At 46.4% G+C, this 21,954-nt stretch overlaps 2 protein-coding genes, 1 long non-coding RNA gene and 1 pseudogene across 4 annotated transcripts in view; 2 read left to right on the plus strand and 2 right to left on the minus strand.

The window, feature by feature from the left end:
* The window catches only part of LOC132507146 (uncharacterized), an 87,329-nt gene extending 75,243 nt beyond the window's left edge, over nt 1–12,086 (minus strand). For both annotated transcript variants that reach the window (XR_009536082.1, XR_009536081.1), the window contains exon 1: nt 11,995–12,086. This is a non-coding gene — a long non-coding RNA (uncharacterized LOC132507146). The remainder of the gene's footprint in view (nt 1–11,994) is intronic.
* Nucleotides 4,032–5,095, plus strand: LOC132507145 (NADH dehydrogenase [ubiquinone] 1 alpha subcomplex subunit 9, mitochondrial-like; annotated as a pseudogene).
* A 733-nt stretch (nt 12,087–12,819) lies between the features above and the next one.
* Nucleotides 12,820–21,954, minus strand: part of LOC132506957 (uncharacterized) — a 63,638-nt gene continuing 54,503 nt past the window's right edge. Inside the window, exons 4-6 of the mRNA XM_060125778.1 lie at nt 18,919–19,060; nt 13,336–13,406; nt 12,820–12,840 (exon numbers count right to left, since the gene is read on the minus strand). Of these exons, the coding sequence (XP_059981761.1) occupies nt 12,820–12,840; nt 13,336–13,406; nt 18,919–19,060 (234 nt within the window). The remainder of the gene's footprint in view (nt 12,841–13,335; nt 13,407–18,918; nt 19,061–21,954) is intronic.
* On the plus strand, nt 15,462–16,868 carry LOC132507479 (peroxiredoxin-1-like). The gene is made up of 3 exons (XM_060126885.1): nt 15,462–15,531; nt 15,788–16,032; nt 16,395–16,868. Exons 1-3 carry the CDS (start codon nt 15,462–15,464, stop codon nt 16,659–16,661), a joined length of 582 nt encoding a protein of 193 aa, XP_059982868.1. The 3' UTR covers nt 16,662–16,868.

Consider the following 21,954-nt stretch of genomic DNA (forward strand, 5'->3'; position numbering starts at 1 on the left):
AACTGGGAGCAACGATGACCACACAGACACTGCACAGCCTCCCAGACCCGGGGAAAAGGAGTGCCCTGATCCCACTTCTTGTGGATGCACCTGAGGCTTAGAAAAGTGAAGTGACCAAAATCTCACTGTCTCAGGTTTACACACGGGGAAATCGAGGCTTGGAGAGGTTAAGCACGTCTGGGGAACGCCTAAGCCCACGTCCAGCTTCCCCACGTCTGGGGAACGCCTAAGCCCACGTCCAGCTTGGAGTAAGTGTCGGGAACACGTCAGCTCACCCGTGTGATGGGGCATCGTAGCCTTTACTGCGGGACACCAAGGTAGGCGGCTGCCGCTCGCTTTAGACACAGTTATGGAAAAAAGGGCAACTTGGAGTGAGGAAGTCCAGCCTGTCCACCTGCAGTGCCCCCCCGTGCCCAGCCAGACTGAGACAGCAGAGCCATTCAGTCTGTGTGATGGAGGGAGACAGGGAGGGTTGGATGAAGCAGATACTACACACCCCTGTGCTCTCCCTCCTTCTCCCCCAGCCCCAGAGAGGGTGGGGCTCAGACTCTACTCCTCCGTCTACCCTCTCTTGGGAGGTTGGTTGTCCTCTGGGCCCCCAGCCTCCCTGGCTGTGACGCTGGTACCCAGGCCTGCATTTCTACCCTCCAGCTAGAAAGTGGCCTCCAGCCACGCCTCTCACCTCAGCCTCCACACATCCGGGAGGCATTCTCCCCTCTGCCCTGTCCAGCTCTCCCCCAGCGCGCGCGCGCGCGCGCGCACACACACACACACACACACACACACACACACACGTCTCCGTTCCTATGTTGGCCCCTCTGACAATTTGATGCCTCCTTCTCCCTCCAGCCCACAAGTTTTGCCCATCCTTCTGTCCCAGACTCTCTCCAGCCTCATGTCCTTCTCTCTCATGATGCCGTAGTCTGGGCTTCAGAATCACAAGCATCCTAATTCCTGCTCAGGCTTTACACCCCCAGCTCTGAGCCCCAGCTCCCTGTCTGATGATGGTGCATCCTTCCTACATCAGAGGGTGGTAGGGTATGTGCGTAAGTGCTTGGCCTGTTGGGGCCCCAATGGCCTGACTACTCCGAACCTATTCACACCGATGTAAAACCAACCAGTCAACATGCTGGACCTGTCAGGAGCCCTCCCACACTGGGGAGAAGACTCTGGGGGAAATGTCAGGATTTACTAGGAATTCTAGAAAAAAAAATAATAAAATGGAGAAAATGTATAAATTATATGAGTATTAGAATAATATTCCCCAATGCTAAAGGAATATATAAATCTTCAGGTTGATGGGGCCCACTGTGCAAGCAGAAATCCAAGCAGAATGACTCTGCACTAGAGGCAAAGAAACACTCACGACCTGCAGACATTCACCACCCCGGTTCTCCCTTCACAGAGAACCCCAGAGCACAGAAGGCAAGAACCAGGGTGAGCAAACAGATTCAAAGAACGGAAGGAACTTCTAAAAGATGAATGTCCTTAGAGAAATTCAAGAAGATAACATGGTCCTAAAAAGAGAACAGGTTGTGCTTAAAATGGAGCAATTAGAGATCAAGAAAGAGTTCGCAGACTTATGGTTACCAGGGGGGAAAGCTGGGGGAAGGGATAGTCAGGGAGTTTAGGACTGACATGTACACTCTGCTGTATTTAAAATGGATAACCAACAAGGACCTACTGCATAGCACAGGGGACTCTACTCAACATTATATAACAACCTAAATGGGAAAAGAATTTGAAAAAGAACAGATCCATGTATATGTATAACTGAATCACTTTGCTGTACACCTGAAACTAACACAACATTTTTAATCGACTCTACTCCAATATAAAATAAAAAGTTAAAAAAAAAAAGTTCTTAGAAATGCCATTGCTAGAACGAAAAAACCTGAAGTTCAGGAAATCTCTCAGAATGTGTATCAAGAAGACAGAGGATATGAGAGAAAATATATGAGATGCATAAGATCAACCTAAAAAGATCAACCTATTAAGAATTCTAGGAAAAAATAAAAGGAAGAAAATATATAAATTATACAAATGATAGAATGCCATCCCCAAGCACTGAAGGAACATGCACGTCTTCAGGTCAATAGAACACACCAGGTACCAAGAAGAATGCATGAAAAAAGACCCACTCCCGGACACATTCTCCTGAAAACTGGAACTCCAGGAGGAACAAGAAGATTCTAAAAGCTTCCAGACAAGAAAAACAGATTATCTGCAAAGGAATTATAATCACCTTTGACATGTGACTTTTCATTAGCAACACTGGAAACTAGAAGACGAAGAGTGATACCCCAGAATCCTTATTAAAGAAATAAAATTCTAAACTTATAATGCTAACTTTTCTTTTAAAAACTAATAAGTGTAGGGACAACATAAATCTTTTGAGACATAAAAATACTTAGAAAATTTACATACCAAATATTCTGTTTTGAAAAACGTTCTCTGAGGATATTCTCCAGCAAATAAAAAAGTAATCCACGGAATTTTTTAAAATGGGAATTCTAAAAGAGAATAGACTTAGCTTTGCATTTGGGACTCTTCAAAATTCCAATCGCGCATGCCAAACTACATAGTAATTAAAAGTTTACCTTACTGTATTTTATTCCAGCAAAATATCTTTATCTATGGCAAACTCATTTCTCTACCCACCCATATACTGTCTAGATAGTATTTCCCAGGTATAAAATCAGACACCAATTCTTTGCTCAGCTAGAAAGGATTGGCTGTCTCCCTGGAATATAGACTTCCCGGCATCCCCAGGTCTTCAATAACTTTTTAAAAATATGTACTTTTTTATTCGGTCATTTCTTAGTATTTCCTCAAGAGAGATAGGCTATTACCATTTTCTACATCCTAATAAATGTGAGACTTCATTCAGTTTCAATTCCAAATTGTCATATTCATGCACAAAAAGTGGCGCTATCATTGTTCACATGTTGACATCATTAGGGAAATTATACAAATAGTTAAAATAATGCAAGTTTTATTTCAGTGTCGTAAGATTTCCTCAGATAGAAAAATTAATTAATTCCAATAATGTTTCCTTTTTTTTTTCATCCAAGTCATGGACCCAGAAAAAAGCTTTTGGAAGTTTTCTTAATTAATTGAGCATCATCTGAGACTATTATGAATACTATTGTGCAATTGACATTAAGCTAAATAGTACTTGTTTTTGCAATGAAAATACAAATATAGTTTTTGGTGGAGCACAGTGTCATGGTAAAAAAAAATCCTTACTAAATTAAGAAACCTATGAAGCAGAAATTTACTTGGAATTGTTGATGGTACACATATAATTCCTACTGGATCCAAATAAGCTGGTATTCTACCAATATAAGTAAAAGCTGTAGTTGCCAACATTTTGTGACAACACTGATGAAGTTTAAAAAAGAAAAAGAAAAAACATGCTTCAGTGTGGCTTAATGTGCTTTGTCTCTGCTACCTGCCATCTATCAGATTTTAGAACAGTTGGAACTTTTGAAGTCAGTCTCAGCGCCCTACAACAATATTGAACTTTTTGGTAAATGAGTTCTCTAAATTTTGGATGCATGTTGTTCAAAAAAATTAGAAAACCTTGATTATTTAACACTTGGATTTTTAGTTTCTGAAGCTCTGAAAGAATTACATTAATTGAAAACAAAGCTTGCAAATAAAAAGACATTGGAATTTATCCCTAAAAATATGGGGGAAAGGGAACACATTAATTAATGAGAGCTCAATATTGAAATTCTATAAGGGTACTTCAGAACATCTTGACTTGTAAGAAGAATCTTTTGATGGAGTTTCTATTTTTAATTAGAAGAAATTACATTCTGTCCCAGAAGGGCAGGAGATTGAAAAAGCCTACCATCTTGCAGCATCTAAATTTAATGAAGCATTCAAAAGAATCATAAAGACAATTTGATGAGTTTTGTCTTGTAAAAATATTTGCTGAAGAAAGGTATTCTGGAAAGAGGCAAAAAGACACTATCTGGGAGCCGAAGTCGGCCAAGCGCCGCGGCAGGGGATTGTGGGAAAAGATGGCGGCCGCCGTTCACCCCCGAGTTGTCCGGGCCCTGCCAATGTCACGTCGCATGGGGTCACAAGTGATCGTCCCCTACCGAGGTGAGTCATATGATACCATGCACCTTCGCCCCATGGATGACCTGGGCCAGATTATCTTTCTGGAATGGAAAGGGAGAGACAAGGACTCCATCCTAAGAGCTGTGGAGCACAGCAACGTGGTCATCAATCTCACTGGGCGAGAATGGGAAACCAAAAACTTTGATTTTTGAGGATGTTTTTGTAAAGATTCCCCAAGCAATCACTCAAATGTCCAAGCAAGTTAGAGTTGAAAATTTTATTCACGTTTCATATCTGAATGCCGATATTCAAAGCCCTTCTAAATATCTGAGAAATACGGCTGCTGGAGAGAAAGAAGTGAGAGACACATTTCCAGAAGCTACCATCATAAAGGCATCGGACATCTTTGGAAGAGAGGATAGATTCCTCAATCATTTTGCAAGTATTCAAGGGTTTGGTGTTGTCCCTCTTTTTCCTTGGGCAAGAAGACAGTGAAACAACCAATATATATTGTGGATGTCACCAAAGGAATTGTTGATGCAGTTAAGGGTCCAGATACCAGAGGGAAAACTTTTGCCTTTGTTGGGCCCAGTTGGTACGTCCTCTTTGACCTGGTACAGTACGTCTTTTCCATGGCTCACAGACCCTTCCTGGCATACCCTTTGCCACATTTTGCATATCGATGGCTAGGTAGACTCTTTGAAATGAGTCCGTTTGAGCCCTGGACCACGAGGGATAACGTGGAGCGAGTTCACATCACAGACATGACCCTGCCTCACCTGCCCGGCTTGGAAGACCTGGGTATACAGGCCACGCCCCTGGAGCTCAAGGCCATCGAGGTGCTGCGGCGTCACCGCACGCACCGCTGGCTGTCTTCTGAGATTGAAGATGTGAAGCCGGCCAAGACAGTCATTGTTTCGTGGCCCCTGAGCTGCCCTTGGTTTTTGATGTCATTCAGGTCACTAGCGACCAGACCACCTTTGGCAGAGAATCCTGTACATAGTGCATAAGAGCCCCTATTAAAACATCTGAGATCAAAAAAAAAAAAAAAAAAAGACAGTACGGCTTCCCTGGTGGCACAGTCGTTGAGAGTCCGTCTGCCGATGCAGGGGACACGGGTTCGTGCCCCGGTCCGGGAAGATCCCACATGCTGCGGAGTGGCTGGGCCAGTGAGCCATGGCCGCTGAGCCTACGCGTCCGGAGCCTGTGCTCCGCAACAGGAGAGGCCACAACAGTGAGAGGCCCGCGCAAAAAAAAAAAAAAAAAAAAAAGACAGTACCTGGTAAAATATTTAGGCGGAAAGATTTTCACATTTTAATGCCAAAAAGTAGCATTGAGAATATCCTTCATTTTTCCCAAGCCCACTAGGTACCCTAACACATATAGAGAGAATATTTTCCCAATTAAGAATATTATAGTCTACAATAAAGAATAGATTAAAGGTGTCAATAATTTCAAATTTACTAACCACAAAATATTTCTTTGAAGAATATTTATGGGAAATTTTGTGGAAAAAAAATTAAAGTGATGAGGCCATATCAGGAAAAAAATTGAATACCATTGACATTATGTTAGAGACAGACACGACTTAAGAAACTGATTAAAGTACACTATTCTGCTTTTTTTGTTATTTATATACAGATAATCAATATAAAGAACTGTTTTGTTTTGGTTTTTAATTTTATTTATTTATTTTTGGCTGCGTTGGGTCTTTGTTGCTGCATGCGGGCTTTTCTCTAGTTGTGGCGAGCGGGGACTACTATTCATTGCAGTGCTCGGGCTTCTCATTGCGGTGGCTTCTCCTGTTGTGGAGCAAGGGCTCTAGGTGCGTGGGCTTCAGTAGTTGCAGCATGCAGGCTCAGTAGTTGTGGCTCGCGGGCTCTAGAGCACAGGCTCAGTAGTTGTGGCACACAGGCTTAGTTGCTCCGTGGCATGTGAGATCTTCCCAGACCAGGGCTCGAACCCGTGTCCCTTGCATTGGCAAGCAGTTCTTAACCACTGCACCACCAGGGAAGCCCTAAAGAACTGTTTTTTAATTTTACTCTATTGCACATAAATATGTTACTTTTGTTTTAGAAAAAACTTTATTATTGAAAATAGTTTTTAATAGAACTATTTATAGTACCAACATAATAAAACCAATCTGTCAGTCAAGAAATAAATATTTTCAAGACCTAAAAAATTTTATTTTATTTATTTATTTTGACTGCATTGGGTCGTCATTGTGGGCGTGGGCCTTCTCTAGTTGCAGCGAGTGGAGGCTACTCTCTGTTGCGGTGCGCAGGCTTCTCATTGTGTTGGCTTCTCTTGTTGCTGAGCACGGGCTCTAGGCATGCAGGCTTCAGTAGCTGCAGCACGCGGGCTCAATAGTTGGGGCACACAGGCCCTAGAGCACACGGGCTTCAATAGTTGCGGTGCGTAGGCTCAGTAATTGCAGCGCACAGGCTCTAGGGCATGCGCACTTCAGTAGTTGTGGCTCACGGGCTCAGTAGTTGTGGCACATGGGCTTAGTTGCTCCATGGCATGTGGGATCTTCCCCGACCAGGGATCGAACCCATGTCCCCTGCATTGGCAGGCAGATTCTTAACCATTGTGCCACCAGGGAAGTCCCTTTAATTATTTTAGAATCTCCTTTCCCCCTCAAAAGCCTTGACTTGGTGTCATCAATAAAATATATGGTCACTCTAGCCAAGAAGGATAAGGAAGCATACCAGTTCTCTGTTGCTGTGTAACACGTTACCCCAAAGTTTAACCGCATGAAACAGCCAAGGGTTATTGTCTCACAGTAGAGAGAGGATACCATGTGGCTCAAGAATCTGGATGTGCTTCAACTGGACGCTTCTGGTGAGGCAGCAGTAAAGCTGTCAGCCAGGCCTACAGTTAGCTCTCAAGGCTTGACCCAGGCTGGGAAATCCGTTTCCAAGCCGACTTGTGTGGCTGTCAGCAGGCTTCAGAAGATGTGCCGGCAGGCTTACGGTGCAGTTGTGGGCCTGTATTAGTTAGTACGGGCTGCTATAACAAGTACCACAGACTGGCAGCTTATACAACGGTTCTGGAGGCAGGAAGTCTGGGATTGAGGTGCCCGCAGGGTTGTTTCTCCTCAGGCCTCTCCCCTTGACTTGCAGTCGGCCATCTTCTCCCTGTGCCCTCACACAGTCCTCCCTCTGTGTTTTTAGGTCTGCATCCTAATCTCTTCTTATAAGGATACTGGATCAGTCATATTGGATCAGGGCCCACCCTAAAAGCTTCATTTTAACCTAATTACCTCTTTAAAGACTCCATCTCCAAATACAGTCATGTTCTGAGGTCTTGAGGGTTAGGACATCAACACATAAATTTTGAAGGAATAGCATTCAGCCCATGGCAGGGCCTCTCCACCTGAGGGTCCCCATAGCATGGAAGCTTGTGATTCAAGATTGGGAAGAGAGAGAGAGAGAGAAGAGAGACTCAAGACAGCAAGACAGAAGCTGCCGTCTTTTATAATTTGATCTCAGAAGTCACATCCCACTTGTCTGCAATATTCTATTGTTAGAAGAGAATCAGTGAGTCCAGAGCAGGACAGGGTTCACAAGAGCAGGGTCTCAGGAGGCAGCCACCTTGGAGGCGGCCTTCCACAATCCGTAAGCTTCTCTCTCCAAACCCACTGGAGGGACCTAGACTGAGAGTGGAAAGGCAGTTTATCCTCCCTCATCTCTAGGGAGACTGTAGGAAGGCTGGAAAACACGTCAGCCTCTCTGGCTGCCCAGCATGACTAAAAGATGGAGGCCGACCGACAGCAGGCGTGTCTGCACAGCTCTCTGGGCGGCTCCTCAGCAAATTCTGAGCTGGAAGCTGTGCGGGAGGCTGGTTCAGCTCCAGGCGGAGAGCTCAAGGCTGTTCTCCCTCGATGGCACATAGCCTTGTGTGTGAAGTCATAACCCGGAGCCTCACCAAGGCCTCCAGCTGCGCAAACCACCTCCACGTGGGGGTTCCCCCTCTCCGTGGGGTTTCTCCACGCATCTTCCTTACTCTGGACCCCAACTCAGCCAATAGTCTTCATTTGTTCTCTAGACGAGTCCTCCCTCCACTAGCTCAGCCCCTGGTGTTTGCTTAACCATTTCAGGACACACACGTCACCCTCATCTCAGATGCTGACAGACAACCTGCTTCTCCTTCATGATGTTCACACAGCAGCCCACGCTCACAGCAACCCCGCTGCCTCCCAGGTGGAACCATTTCAAAGTCGTTGTAAAGCGACAGGGTAGGAAACACAGGGTCTGAGATGACTGAGGACTGTCCCCTCACAGACAGGCGGGCTGACAGGTAGGAAACCAAGAGTAAGGTGCTCCAGGCAAAGCCGTCACGGACGGGGGTGTGGGAACCCCAAGCAATCCAGGGTGGCCGGCCTTTAGGGCAGTAGAGTAGGGGAAGGTGGGGAGGGAGGTTGGGGGGTGCTTTGGATAACAAGGAACAGGGTGCTGAGTGCAGGTGTCCTAGTCTCTCCTGGCAAAGCTCCTGGGAGCAGGACTCAGCATTCTCTTCACCTCTGCATGCCCCCCTCTCCCGTCACACGCACACACACACACACACACACACACAGAGACACACCACATACACACACACACACATGCCAAGCACAGTCACATAGACACAACCCACCCACACTCACATGCATACACACACACTCATATACAGTTACAATCTCGAACACATACACACGTGTCCACACACATACACCATCGCCCACAAGCATGGACACACAATACACAAGTCACATATACTTGCACACACATCCACAATGCACACTCACACATCACTACTCATGCATCCACATGTGCTCTCTCTCTCTGACACACACACACACACACACACACACACACACACCCCACCAGCAGCCTCCCAGCCCTAGCATGTAGCTGGTGCTCAGTCAGGGTTGACTGCATTGATGAAACATTAAATCAGGGGAAATTGTGTTTGGGGATCCTTTTTTCCAATTAATCTTTCCAGTTGTTTAACATCAGCTCCTAAGGAATTCGCTGTGTGTATTCAGAGCCCTAAGCTCGTGCTTCTCAAAATTAGAGAAAGATCGGACTTCCCTGGTGGTGCAGTGGTTAAGAATCCGCCTGCCAATGCAGGGGACACAGGTTCGAGCCCTGGTCCGGGAAGAGCCCACATGCTGTGGAGCAACTAAGCCCGTGCGCCACAACTACAGAGCCTGCGCTCTAGAGCCGGAGAGCCACAACTACTGAGCCTGCGTGCCGCAACGACTGAAGCCCACGTGCCTAGAAGCCCGTGCTCCTCAACAAGAGAAGCCACCAACCGCAATGAGAAGCTCCCACATTGCAACGAAGAGTAGCCCCTGCTCGCCGCAACTAGAGAAAGCCCGCGCGCAGCAACCAAGACCCAACGCAACCAAAAAAATAATTAATTATTTTTTTTAAAAAAATTAGAGAAAGATCATTTCTCTTTCCCGCAATTGCATCTGAACTGACCATGCTTTAGGAGATTTTTTTCATGAAATATGACTCTTTAAATCAGGCCATGTCTAAGTCTTATACTTCACTTAAGCACTTGGGTGAGGGGGAAATATAAGAGATTCTCTCCAAGCAAAGCACTTCTCCACGTTTGGGGGGGATCCTTTTAAGGAAAGCGGAAAGTATTGGGAACACAGTCCATGGGTCAACGTCCACCACTTTACGGGCTGCAGCTTCCAGCCACCACCCCAAACGGAGCCCTGGGAATGGCACACCCCGGGGGTGAAAGCATGGCTGAATCTGTTCAACTATGTTTTCTAAAGAATAACCCCCAAACATGCATTACTTTGTAATAAGTCGAAGGTTATTTTTTCAAGGAGGAAAGAGACAATCCTGTTGACACAATAGATGCAAAGAACTTAGCGCCATGCCTGGCAAGAAGAAAGGGCTCCGTAAATGGTGGTTGTTTTGTTTTGTTCTGTTTTTTGGTGTTTAGTTGTAAAGAAGCCGCTGGGAGGGAGCCTGCTTTCTGAGTAATCGACATCCTTGATAATTTGATGCCCCTCCCTGGACCCCCTCAGAACACTGCTCTGAGACCAGCTCTGTAGGCAGAAGGCTCCAGTCTCCAGAGCACCCGACGAACCCCACTGAAGAGGGAGGCTTTCCACTTACCCCATTCTTAAACCACCACTTCGGGACACGACGCATCCCCAGGAAAACGGGCCACTTCAGAAATACACAATTCTGGCTTAATATCCGCCTCAATTGCCTGGTGTGTTCCCTTTACGACAAGATCCCTCCAAGCCTGCTATCTCCTATGAGAGTGTCATTCTTCATTTGATTTCCAAATTACTCTTCATGTGCCGCCTTTTACCTTGAGCCATTTCCTCCCCCCAGTGAAATCTTGGCACCCAAAGCAGTTCTCAGAACTAAATTAATTATAAAAACATATTAATATCATCTGTATAACAATGAAATTAATCTATTCAATAGATCCAAGAGGAAGTCATCAATTATGCCCGGTGACTGTAGCATTTTGTGTGACAGCATTTACAGTTCTTACAAATTTTAATATTTCGTTCAGCAAGAGTTGCCATAAATATCATGTGCTGTGCAGCCTTGATTTATGAATGAAGTGGACCTTTTAGATGCCACTAGTGTTCAAATACTACGCATTTTATTCTTATCAAGTGTGTGTTCTTGCGGGGGGGGGCGTTTTATCCTTCTATGAAAAATAAGGATTTCCATTCTCTTAGGGATGACCTCTCCCCTCAATAGAGTCTACCCTGGGACATACACACATTTCTCAGACAAATTTCTTAGACATGCTTCTAACCACCCAGGTTTCCCAAGACATGTTATAAACTCAATACAATGGAAAGTTAGCTGCACCCTCATGTCAAGATCTGAATATATCTAAGAGTTGCTCAGTCTCAGAATGAGTAAGGATTCAAAGAAGCACAGTGTGGCCTTCACGTGCGCTTCTCAAAGCCCTTTTGAGGAGATCCAGCTCACTATGCAAAGCAATTCTTATCAAACTCCTCCTTCCACCGCATTCTTCTAAGTCACCCACAAGACCCGCAGCTAGCCAGAAATCCTCTCTCACTGTTCCCTAAAACTCCCCAAGAAAAGAGAGTTGACATATATCTGACAAATAACTTGTATCCCAGCGATATAAGAAATGCCCACAGGGGGAATTCCCTGACAGTCCAGTGGTTAGGACTCCGAGCTTTCACTGCCTAGGGCCTGGGTTCAATCCCTGGTCAGGGAACTAAGATCCCACAAGCCATGCAGTGTGGCCAAAAAAATAAAATAATAAAAATAAATAAATGCCCACAAAGGAGGAGGCCCAAATGGCCACTAGGCAGGTGAGAAGGGGCCCAGCTTTAGGAGTCCTCAGGGATGTGCAAATTAAAACAGGTGAAATTAAACCAAACACACCCACTAGAATGACTACAATGAAAAAGACAGAAAATGCCAAGTATTGGCGAGGATGCAGAGCAACTGGAACTTTCACACACTGCTGGCTGGTGTGTAAATTGGTACCATTTGGAACTCCTCTTGGGAGTATACACCAAGCTGAGCATATGCATTCCCTATGACCCAGAAATTCCGCTCCTAGGTAAATACCCAAAAGAAACGAGTCCATATGTTCACCGAAAGTCAGGTACTAGAATATTCGTAGCAGCTCTATTCATATTAGCCCCAAACGGAAAACTACAAAATGTCCGTTAACGGGAGAATGGAATAAGGTTGCCCAATAAAATACAGGACACCCAGTAAAATTTGAATTTCAGATAAACAACAAATAATATTTTAGCATAAGTATGTCCTACACAGTAATATTACCCAAAATGCTCTACTGCTGTGCATGGATGATGTCACAGACATAATGGTGAACAAAAGCCTAAGAGAATCCAAACTGGGTATTTCTATTTATAGGGTATCCAAAAACAGGCAAACTCACCCCTGCTATTAGAAGTCAGGATAGTGGGGGGATCGGTAGCTCCTGGATGAGGACACAAGAGACATTTGGGGAGCCTGAATGTTCTGTTTCTTGATCTGAAACACAAGAAACACATGTGTCCACTCTGTGACGATTCATCAAACTGTACACTGTGAGACATGCTCATATCACATTGTATAGTAACATACTTTATAAGTATGTTTCTTATTCACTTCTTATTCAGGCAGAGATTATAAGTTTGTTGCAAGTATCCAGGTCACGATTTGTGTTTCAGAAATTATCGGTGTTCACAATACCTGCAGGGGAACGAAACCAAACTCAAATATGATCACTCTTTACAATGAGAAGAATATTTTGATCATTCTTTTATTTGTTTTGGCTCGGTCACAAATTAAAGTGCTTGGAATGCTGTAAAAAAAAAAATGCTCACAGTAAAAAGTATTTGTTGTTTATCCAAGGTTCAGATTTAACAGACTATTCTGTCTTTTATCTGACAGCCTTATTCCATCCTCCTGCTAATGGACATTGTGGCCATCAACACATATCATACGTGTATTTTATATGTCAATAAAAGTTATTTTTAAAACTTCACAGAACACTGCGATCAATATGGATCCTCCCATTTTTTTTCCCCTAAGAATGGAGGAGGGAAATGTCAGTGGGCAAAGTTGGAATTTTTAGTGGGCTGGGAGGGGGTCAGAGTAGAAAACAGGACTGCAAATACTCACGTGGTAATAATTTTTGTAACACAGAACATTAATCTTTTAAAGACCAGAGATACGACCCCTATTTCCATCCTGTTAGGATTTAAATTCAAGTTGCCTACTAGGTACCTTCAAACTTCATCTGTTTTTGTAGAAGGAGGACGGGTGGTGATCAGTCAAGCACGTTTTTTGTGTCCCTACCCACCTCCCCCACAATAACAGACCCCTGGCCTCTAAGCAATCATTAAGGAAATGGTGAGGACCCCCAGCAAGGTTGAGAGGGACACTGAGAAGTGCAGCTCCTTGTTAGATGTACCCATTCAAGTGGAGACAAAACACAAAGCTGAGAGAGAGGAGTGAAAAGTCGACTGAGACACTAGATCCAGTCCCAAAAGACAGCCCAGGAAAGGCAGTAGAGGGCAGTGGTTAGACTCAGCTCCAACGTTCCTGACCACGGGCCCTTGAGCACATCACCAACCATCTGAGCCTTGGCTTTTTCATCTGAAAAAGGGGGATAATGATAGTACCTACCTCACTAGGTTGTCGTAAGAATTGGGTGAGATGATGGGTGGCAGATTATATTATCCTAAAGTGACCACAATGCATTTCCTCCTCCATATGCTCCTCTAAAACTTGCCACTCCCCCATCAAGGTGGAGTCTAATTCCCTCCTCTTGAATCTGGTGGGAGCAGAGAGCTTGTGACTGGCCTGTGACCAATAGAAGGTAGCAGAAGTGATGCTGAGTAAATTCTGAGGCAAGGTCATACAAAGCAGTTCCTTTCCCCTTTGTCAGCTGGTATACTCCCCCTTGGAACCCTGGGCCTCCATTAAAGCCCAGCTACCTGGAAGCCACCATACTGTGGGGAAGCTCAGGCCACGTGGGGAGGCCATACGTGGCTGCTCCAACGGACAGCCCCTGCTGAGATGCCAGCTAACAGACGATATCAACTACCAGAAGTGAGTGAAGACACCTCCAGATGATTCCAGCCCCCATCTTTTAATACTCCAGATCATTAGCCCTTGAGTCTTTCCAGTTGAGGCCCCAGATATCAGAGAGCAGAGACCTGTCATTCCTGCCATGCCCTGTCCAAATCCCTAATTCACATCCATAAGCAAGATAAAATGATTGTTTTAAGCACTTAAGTTTGAGGTGGTTTGTTATAAGCAATAGTAACTAAAACATAATGTCTTGTATCAGTTAGCTCTTGCTGCATAACAAAACACTCCAAATTCAGTGGTTTAAAACAACACACATGGGGCTTCCCCGGTGGCACAGTGGTTAAGAATCCGCCTGCCAATGCAGGGGACACAGGTTCAAGCCCTGCTCCGGGAAGATCCCACATGCCGCGGAGCAACAAAGCCCATGTGCCACAGCCACCAAGCCTGCACTCTAGAGCCCACGAGCCACAACTACTGAGCCCACATGCCACAACTACTGAAGCCTGCGTGCCTAGAGCCCATGCTCCGCAACAAGTCACTGCAATGAGAAGCCCACACACCACAACAAAGAGTAGCCCCCGCTCACCGCAACTAGAGAAAGCCCGCATGCAGCAATGAAGACCCAATGCAGCCAAAAATAAATTAAATAAATAAATTTTTTAATTAAAAAATAAACCCACATTTATTTAGCTCACAATTCTGTGGGTCAGTGGGCAGTTCTGGTGCTTTGGGCAGTATCAGCCCACCTCTCCTGGGCTCACTCATGTGTCTGTGCTCAGATTGTGGTCGGCTGGTGGCTGATGATCTAAAATGCCTCACCTACATGTCTGGCAGTTGGCTGAGTGTCAACCAGGCAGCAGATGTAACTGGGCCATAGGACTCTCATCATCCAGGAGGCTGGCCTATGCTTCTTCACAAGGAGGCAGGGTTCCAGGAGCAGCAAGAGAGGACCAGCCAACTGTGTGTAAGCTCCTCAAGTTTCTACTTGCAGCATGTTTGCAGATGTTACATTGGCCAAAGCAAGTTCATGGCCAAGTCTAGAGTAAGAATGAAAGGCTCCCCACTAAAATCTGGAACAAGACAAGGATGCCCACTCTCACCACTTCTCTTCAACATAGTATTGGAAGTCCTGGTCTCAGCAATCAGACAAGAAAAAGAAATAAAAGGTATCCAAACTGGAAGGGAAGAGGTAAAATTGTTCACTATATGCAGATGACAGGATACTACGTATAGAAAACCCTAAGGACTCCACACAAAAGCTACTAGATCTAATAAATGAATTCAGCAAAGTAGTAGCATACAAGATTAACATCCAGAAATCGGTTGCATCCTTTACACTAACAATGAAATATCAGAAAGGGAATGTAAAAACAATACCTTTTAAAATCACACCAAAAAAATTTTTTTTAAATACCTAGGAATAAACCTGACCAAGGAAGTGCAACACTTATACACTGAGAATTATAAAATGTTAATAAAGGAAATAAAAGAGGATTCAAAGAAATGGAAAGATATCCCATGCTCTTGGATTGGAAGAATTAATATTGCTAAAATGGCAATACTACCCAATCAATCTACAGATTTAATGCAATCCCTATCAAATTACTCAAGACATTTTTCACAGAACTAGAACAAATAATTCAAAAATTTACACGGAACCATAAAAGACCCAGAAGGGCTAGAGCAAGCCTGAGAAAACACAAACAAAGCAGGAGGCATAAATCTCCCAGACTTCAGACAATACTACAAAGCTACAGAAATCAATGGTGTGTCTCCTTCCTGACTGTCCTCTATGGTTTGTCTGTGAGAAATGCTGATAGCAATATGTCTTCAGGAAATGCCAAAATTGGGCACCGTGCCCCCCGGTTCAAAGCAACTGCTGCAATGCCAGATGGTCAGTTCAAAGATATCAGCCTGGGGCTTCCCTGGTGGCACAGTGGTTGAGAGTCCGCCTGCTGATGCAGGGGACACGGGTTCGTGCCCCGATCCGGGAAGATCCCACATGCCGCGGAGCGACTGGGCCCGTGAGCCATGGCCGCTGAGCCTGCGCGTCCGGAGCCTGTGCTCCGCAATGGGAGAAGCCACAACAGTGAGAGGCCCAAGTACCAGGAAAAAAAAAAAAAAAGATATCAGCCTATCTGACTACAAAGGAAAATATGTTGTGTTCTTCTTTTACTCTCTTGACTTCCCCTTTGTATGCCCCACAGAGATCACTGCTTTCAGTGACGGGGAAGAAGAATTTAAGAAACTCAACTTCCAAGTGATTGGTGCTTCTGTGGATTCTCACTTTTGTCACCTGGCATGGATCAACACACCCAAGAAACAAGGAGGACTGGGACCCATGAAAATTCCCTTGATATCAGACCCCAAGCGCACCATTGCTCCGAACTATGGGGTCTTTTTTTTTTTTTTTTTGTAATAAGATTATTTATTTATTTGTGTATGGCTATGTTGGGTCTTCGTTGCTGTGCACGGGCTTTCTCTAGTTGCGGCGAGCGGGAGCTACTCTTCGTTGCGATACGCGGGCTTCTCATTGTGGTGGCTTCTCTTGTTGTGGAGCACGGGCTCTAGGCGTGCAGGCTTCAGCAGTTGTGGCACGTGGGCTCAGTAGTTGTGGCTTGTGGGCTCTAGAGCTCAGGCTCAGTAGTTGTGGCACATGGGCTTAGTTGCTCCGCGGCGTGTAGGATCTTCCCGGGCCAGGGCTCAAACCCGTGTCCCTTGCTTTGGCAGGCGGATTCTTAACCACTGCACCACCAGGGAAGCCCAGACTATGGGGTCTTAAAGGCTGATGAAGGCATTTCATTCAGGGGCGTTTCTATTATTGATGATAAAGGTATCCTTCGACAGATCACCATAAATGACCTTCCTGTTGGCCGTTCTGTGGATGAGACCCTGAGACTAGTTCAGGCCTTCCAGTTTACTGACAAACATGGGGAAGTGTGCCCAGCTGGCTGGAAGCCTGGCAGTGATACCATCAAGCCTGATGTCCAGAAGAGCCAAGAATATTTCTCTAAGCAGAAGTGAGCACTGGGCCATTTTGGGGCCAGGCTGCAGTAGGTGGCCATGAGAACAAAACCTCTTTTGTACTATTGTCATGCTTAAAACACAAGACCTTGCACTCAGTCAAGATGTGGTGTGGGACTGGACAGGCCTTTCCTGCAGGGGTTGGGGAAGCCGGCCTTTCTTCCTCTGGAGGGAATGGCCTGAGATGTATTATCGGGCAAGTAAACTGCTGTGCAAAATAGTAGGGCATCACTTTTGGTCTTTTGTAGTTTTATTAAACTTGAGCTGAGACCTTAAAAAAAAAAAATCAAAACATTGTGGTATTGGTACAAAAATAGGCATACGGATCAATGGAACAGAACAGAGAGCCCAAAATAAACCCACACACCTACAGCCAATTAATCTTCAACAAAGGAGGCAAGAATATAAAATGGAAAAAAGACAGTCTCTTTACAAGTGGTGCTGGGAAAGTTGGACAGCTGCATGTAAATCAATGAAGTTAGAACACACCCTCACACCATGCACAAAAATAAACTCAAAATGGCTTAAAGACTTAAACATAAGACATAAAACTCCTAGAAGAGAGCACAGGCAAAACATTCTCTGACATAAATCGTACCAATGTTTTCTTATGTCAGTCTCCCAAGGCAATAGAAATAAAAACAAAAATAAACAAATGGGACCTAATCAAACTTACAAGCTTTTTCACAGCAAAGGAAACCATAAGAAAAAATGAAAAGACAACCTACGGAATGGGAGAAAATATTTGCAAATGACGTCACAGACAAGGGCTTAATCTCCAAAATATACAAATAGCTCATACAACTCAACAACAAGAAAACAAACAACCCAATCAAAAAATGGGCAGAAGACCTTATAAGCATTTCTCCAAAGAAGACATACAGATGGCCAGTAGGCACAGGAAAAGATGCTCAACATCACTAATTATTAGAGAAATGCAAATCAAGGTACGAGGTACCAAGCTTGGTACGTGGTACCAAGCTACGAGGTACCACGTCCCACCAGTCAGAATGGCCATCAGTAAAAAGTCTATAAATAACAAATGCTGGAGGGGGTGTAGAGAAAAGGGAACCCTCCTGCACTGTTGGTGGGAATGTTAAGTTGGTACAGCCACTATGGAAAACAGTATGGAGGTTCCTCAGAAAACTAAAAATAGAATTACCATATGATCCAGCAATCTCACTCCTGGGAATATACGCAGACAAAACTGTAATTCAAAAAGATACATGCACCCTTATGTTCATAGCAGCACTGTTTACAATAGCCAAAACATAGAAACAACCTAAATGTCCATCGACAGATGAATGGATAAAGAAGATGTGGTACATATACACAATGGAATACTACTCAGCCATAAAAAAGTATGAAATAATGCCATTTGCAGCAACATGGATGAAACTACAGATTATCATACTAAGTGAAGTAAGTCAGAAAGAGAAAGACAAATACCATGTGATATCACTTATATGTGGAATCTAAAATATGACACAAATGAACTTATCTACAAAACAGAAACAGACTCATAGACATAGAGAACAGACTTGTGGCTGCCAAGGGGGAGGGGAGGAGGGAGAGGGATGGAGTGGGAGTTTGGGGTTGGTAGATGCAAACTAGTATATATAGAATGGATGAACAACATGGTCCTAGTGTAGCGCACAGGGACCTATACTCAATATCCTGTGATAAACCATAATGGAAAAGAATACAGAAAAGAATGTCTATATGTGTATAACTGAGTCACTCTGCTGTACAACAGAGTGGCACAACTTTGTAAATCAACTATACATCAATAAAAAAACAAAAATAAAATAATGCAGTAACTTAAAAAAAAAAGGATGAGAGAGCTCCCAAAGTGACATGGCAAGGAGGTGTGAATCTGGGGAGGGAAAGAACCATGGCCTTTTTTGTAGTCTGCCACGTTCTGACACAGAGACAGCCTCTAGCACGTGTTGGCTGTCCATGTGACATAAAAGACAAAGAGTCTGTGCTGCCCTGCACTCCCCGGATGTAAGCTCAATGTACCTAGAACACAGGGTGTCTGAGAGCGGTGGCTGGGAATGAGGTGGGAGAGACAAGCAAGGAGCTGGGTTCAAAAGGCATTCAGCCCTGACTCCTCAGGGACAGACACAGCGGCAGAAGGGCAAGAGTTTGGGAGTCAGACACGCCCAGGTTTAATTCCAGCTCTGCCACGAGCCCCTGGGAGGCCCCTTGCTAACCACTAAGGTCCCCATCTTTCATAAGGGATAAAAGCATCTACCTCTTAGTGCTGCAGGGAGGATGAGATGAGGCCAGGTGCCTGGCATGGAGCACCATGGTGCTGCCGGAAGAGTTGCAGCTTGGCTGTCATCAGGCCCCAGGAAGCTGGCTGAGGTCTCTTCGGGCCCACTGAGTGACAGCGGCTGGAAAGACAGAGCCAGCTGAAAAGCTCCCCAGCCAAAGCCTTCCCAGAGGCTCGCTCCCCAGACTCCCCGTTATTATGCCACAAAAGACTGGTACAGCTGCTCACCAAGGAATAATTGGTACCACGCTTGTCTGAGGGTCAACCTGTGCAAACTGCAATCACTCAGATTCCCACACCTGCCAGCCCAGCAGGTCCATAAAGTTGTGCTTACGTACGCATTTCTCAAAGGCTCGTGCTGGGCGGTGCTGCTGGTGTGACGTTCCGCAGGGAGCCAGAGCCCGGGCGTGGGCCCAGCTTGCAGGTTAGACATCCAAGGAGGAATGACGCACTTTCCAGCCCAGACTGGGTGCAGGAGGAAGATTGCCCTGCCGCAGGACACTCCCAGACGCCAGGCTGGGCACGCCAAGGGGTACACATCACATGCAAACACACACTCACCTATCAAACCCCTTACCAAATGGCATGCCACCGTGTCACTCATGCAAAGGTGTCATCTACTCTGGCGTTGCTGCCCTAACCATTGCCAGGCCAGTTGATTCACTCTCCCAGACAAAGAGAGAGGGAGAGGTGAAGGCATTCCTGGCAGAAAGAGTGACATGTGAAGACACATGGCATTGCACATGGGCCTGGGACACCACAAAGGTGCAACATTCCATGAATAAAGTGGGAACGTTAAAATTCGTCTTGTAGATATTAAGGGGTCAAGGGAAGCTTTTAAGCATCAGTGTGGTGACCAGGCATGCAGATGGGTTTCAGGACCATCCTCCTGGAGATGGTGGAGGAAGGAGAGACTGGACACGGGTGACCAGTTCAGAGATTTCCATAGCCCAGGGGAGAGCTGCTGGGGGGAAGGAGAGGATGGAACAGACTCAGGGAGCGTTTCTGGGTTGGCATCAGCAGGCCATGTGACCGAGTGGATGTGGGCGTGGGGAGGATGGAGGGTTGGGTTGACTTCATGTTTGGGAAGATGGGGGCCGTTGCCCCAGTCAGAGGGCACAGGGGGAGGAAGGGGTCTGGGAAGAAGCCGGTCCCAGTCTGAAACGGTTCTTTCAGTCTGAGAGGCTTGTCCATCACCTCTCCTGCCCTGTGCTTGCTGGGAAGACAGGCAGACTCCACTTCCCACTTCTACAGCTGAGGCTGTGGGGAATGGCCAGCGTCCCCACGGGAATTCTGGAAAGCAAGTCCCCATAGTTACTGATGAACAAGGAGGCCCCGGGCAACAGGGTCAGGGGAGCACGACGGAGCCCTGCCGGGGACACACCTGATGCTGAGGGTTCGCTGTGCTAGAGGAGCTCCTCCGCCCACTAAAGGTGCCTGTCTCCCCTGGCCTTTGACCCTCCAGGCCTAAGCCCCTGGCACAGCAGACACCTCCAAGTCCTGCCATGTCCCTCCCGCTGTGACCCAAGCCAGTCTCAGGCCCAGACCTCCAGGCCACGCACACACTTCCACACCCCATCCCCACAGGTGAGCATGACGCAGAGCTGTGAGAGAGGTTATTTTTGAAACCCATTTGCAAGGTAGATTTCTCATAAATGCCACAAAGCAAAGCAAATCCTATAGATTTATCTTCAAGGCAACGCAAGAGCTATATAAGTTCTCTGAGTACGTGCGTTCACGGCATCACTTTGCTTTACCTCACGGTCCTGCACATTCAGACTGCAGTCGCCCCGACCCAAACCATCATCAGCTCCAGGAAGCATCCGCCGGGTACCCATGGGACAGGAGACATAGGGGTGGGGCTGTCACAGGCGTTCTGGGGGGCCCTCCGGTACCCCTGGCAGTGACAGGCTCCAGACCCTTCAAACAGAAGGGCAGAGTCTAGGAGCTGATTCTCAGCACATGGACTCAGACCATGGGAAGGGCCATTGTCCACCTTGGGGTCAACAAACTGGGACTGTCTCACCCAACAGCCCGTTGTTCCTTCCCTGGGCTCCCCATCTCCACGAAAGGTGCCTCCCCCACTGTTGCACCATCGTTCTCTAGAACTTCTTCATCGTGCAGGGCTAACAGCACCCATCAAAAGACTCCCTTCCCCACCCCCAGCACACCCACTTGTTAACCCCGTCAGCTACTGACGTGTGTCACTTCCACTCACACTCTGTTAGCACAAGCTCACTACGTGGCCACACTCTGGGGGGCTGCAGCCAGGGTGTGGGGAGCAGCTTCCCATAACGGGGCTGCCCTGCGGGAAGGGAGCCCAGCCTTGCACACAGGTGAGGCCGAGACAGGTGTGTGCTGTACTGAGCGTACACAGAGGGTGGAGGAAAGAGAGCCTTCGGGGAGGGAAGGAGGGCGATGGTTCCTGCTAATATCTCTGGGCACCTACTGCATGTAAAGTGCAGAGCTGGGTGTGGTCACACACATGAGAGCCACACGGTGCCGGGGAAAGAGCCAGACAGACTCGGTCCAGATTCCTGGTCTCTGGGCTCGGGGAGCTAATGAACTCGATGATCGCATGAGGTGCGATGCGATGTGCAAAGGGCCTGGCACACGGGAGGCACTGTTATTGTTTACCTTACACAATCCTGCAATGGGGAAACCCAGTCTCAAGTCACCTGGGCCACTTGCCCAGTTAATAAGCGGAGGGGCCAGATCTGCACTCACACCAAGACTGCATCCAGCTGCCCAGGGCGTCCCTGAGATGCCCTCTGACCTCCCAGCTCTGGCCTAAAGAAGATCAGAGAGCCGGTGCCCAGCTCACACCGCATGACCTCCCTCCCCCGACCTCTCGCCGGTAAAGCCCTGTGGTATCTGCCAGATGACGCCAACTCCCTCCACATCCTTTTAAAGGAGCTCCGCCTAACAGCTCTCAATACAAATACTGCAGAGCCTGGGCTGAGATCTGCTCCTTGTCTCCTTGCCCAGCCTCCTTTCACCCAGCCCTGCCTGCCA

This window comes from Lagenorhynchus albirostris, chromosome 16 (genome assembly GCF_949774975.1).
Source record: "Lagenorhynchus albirostris chromosome 16, mLagAlb1.1, whole genome shotgun sequence".
Taxonomy (NCBI): domain Eukaryota; kingdom Metazoa; phylum Chordata; class Mammalia; order Artiodactyla; family Delphinidae; genus Lagenorhynchus; species Lagenorhynchus albirostris.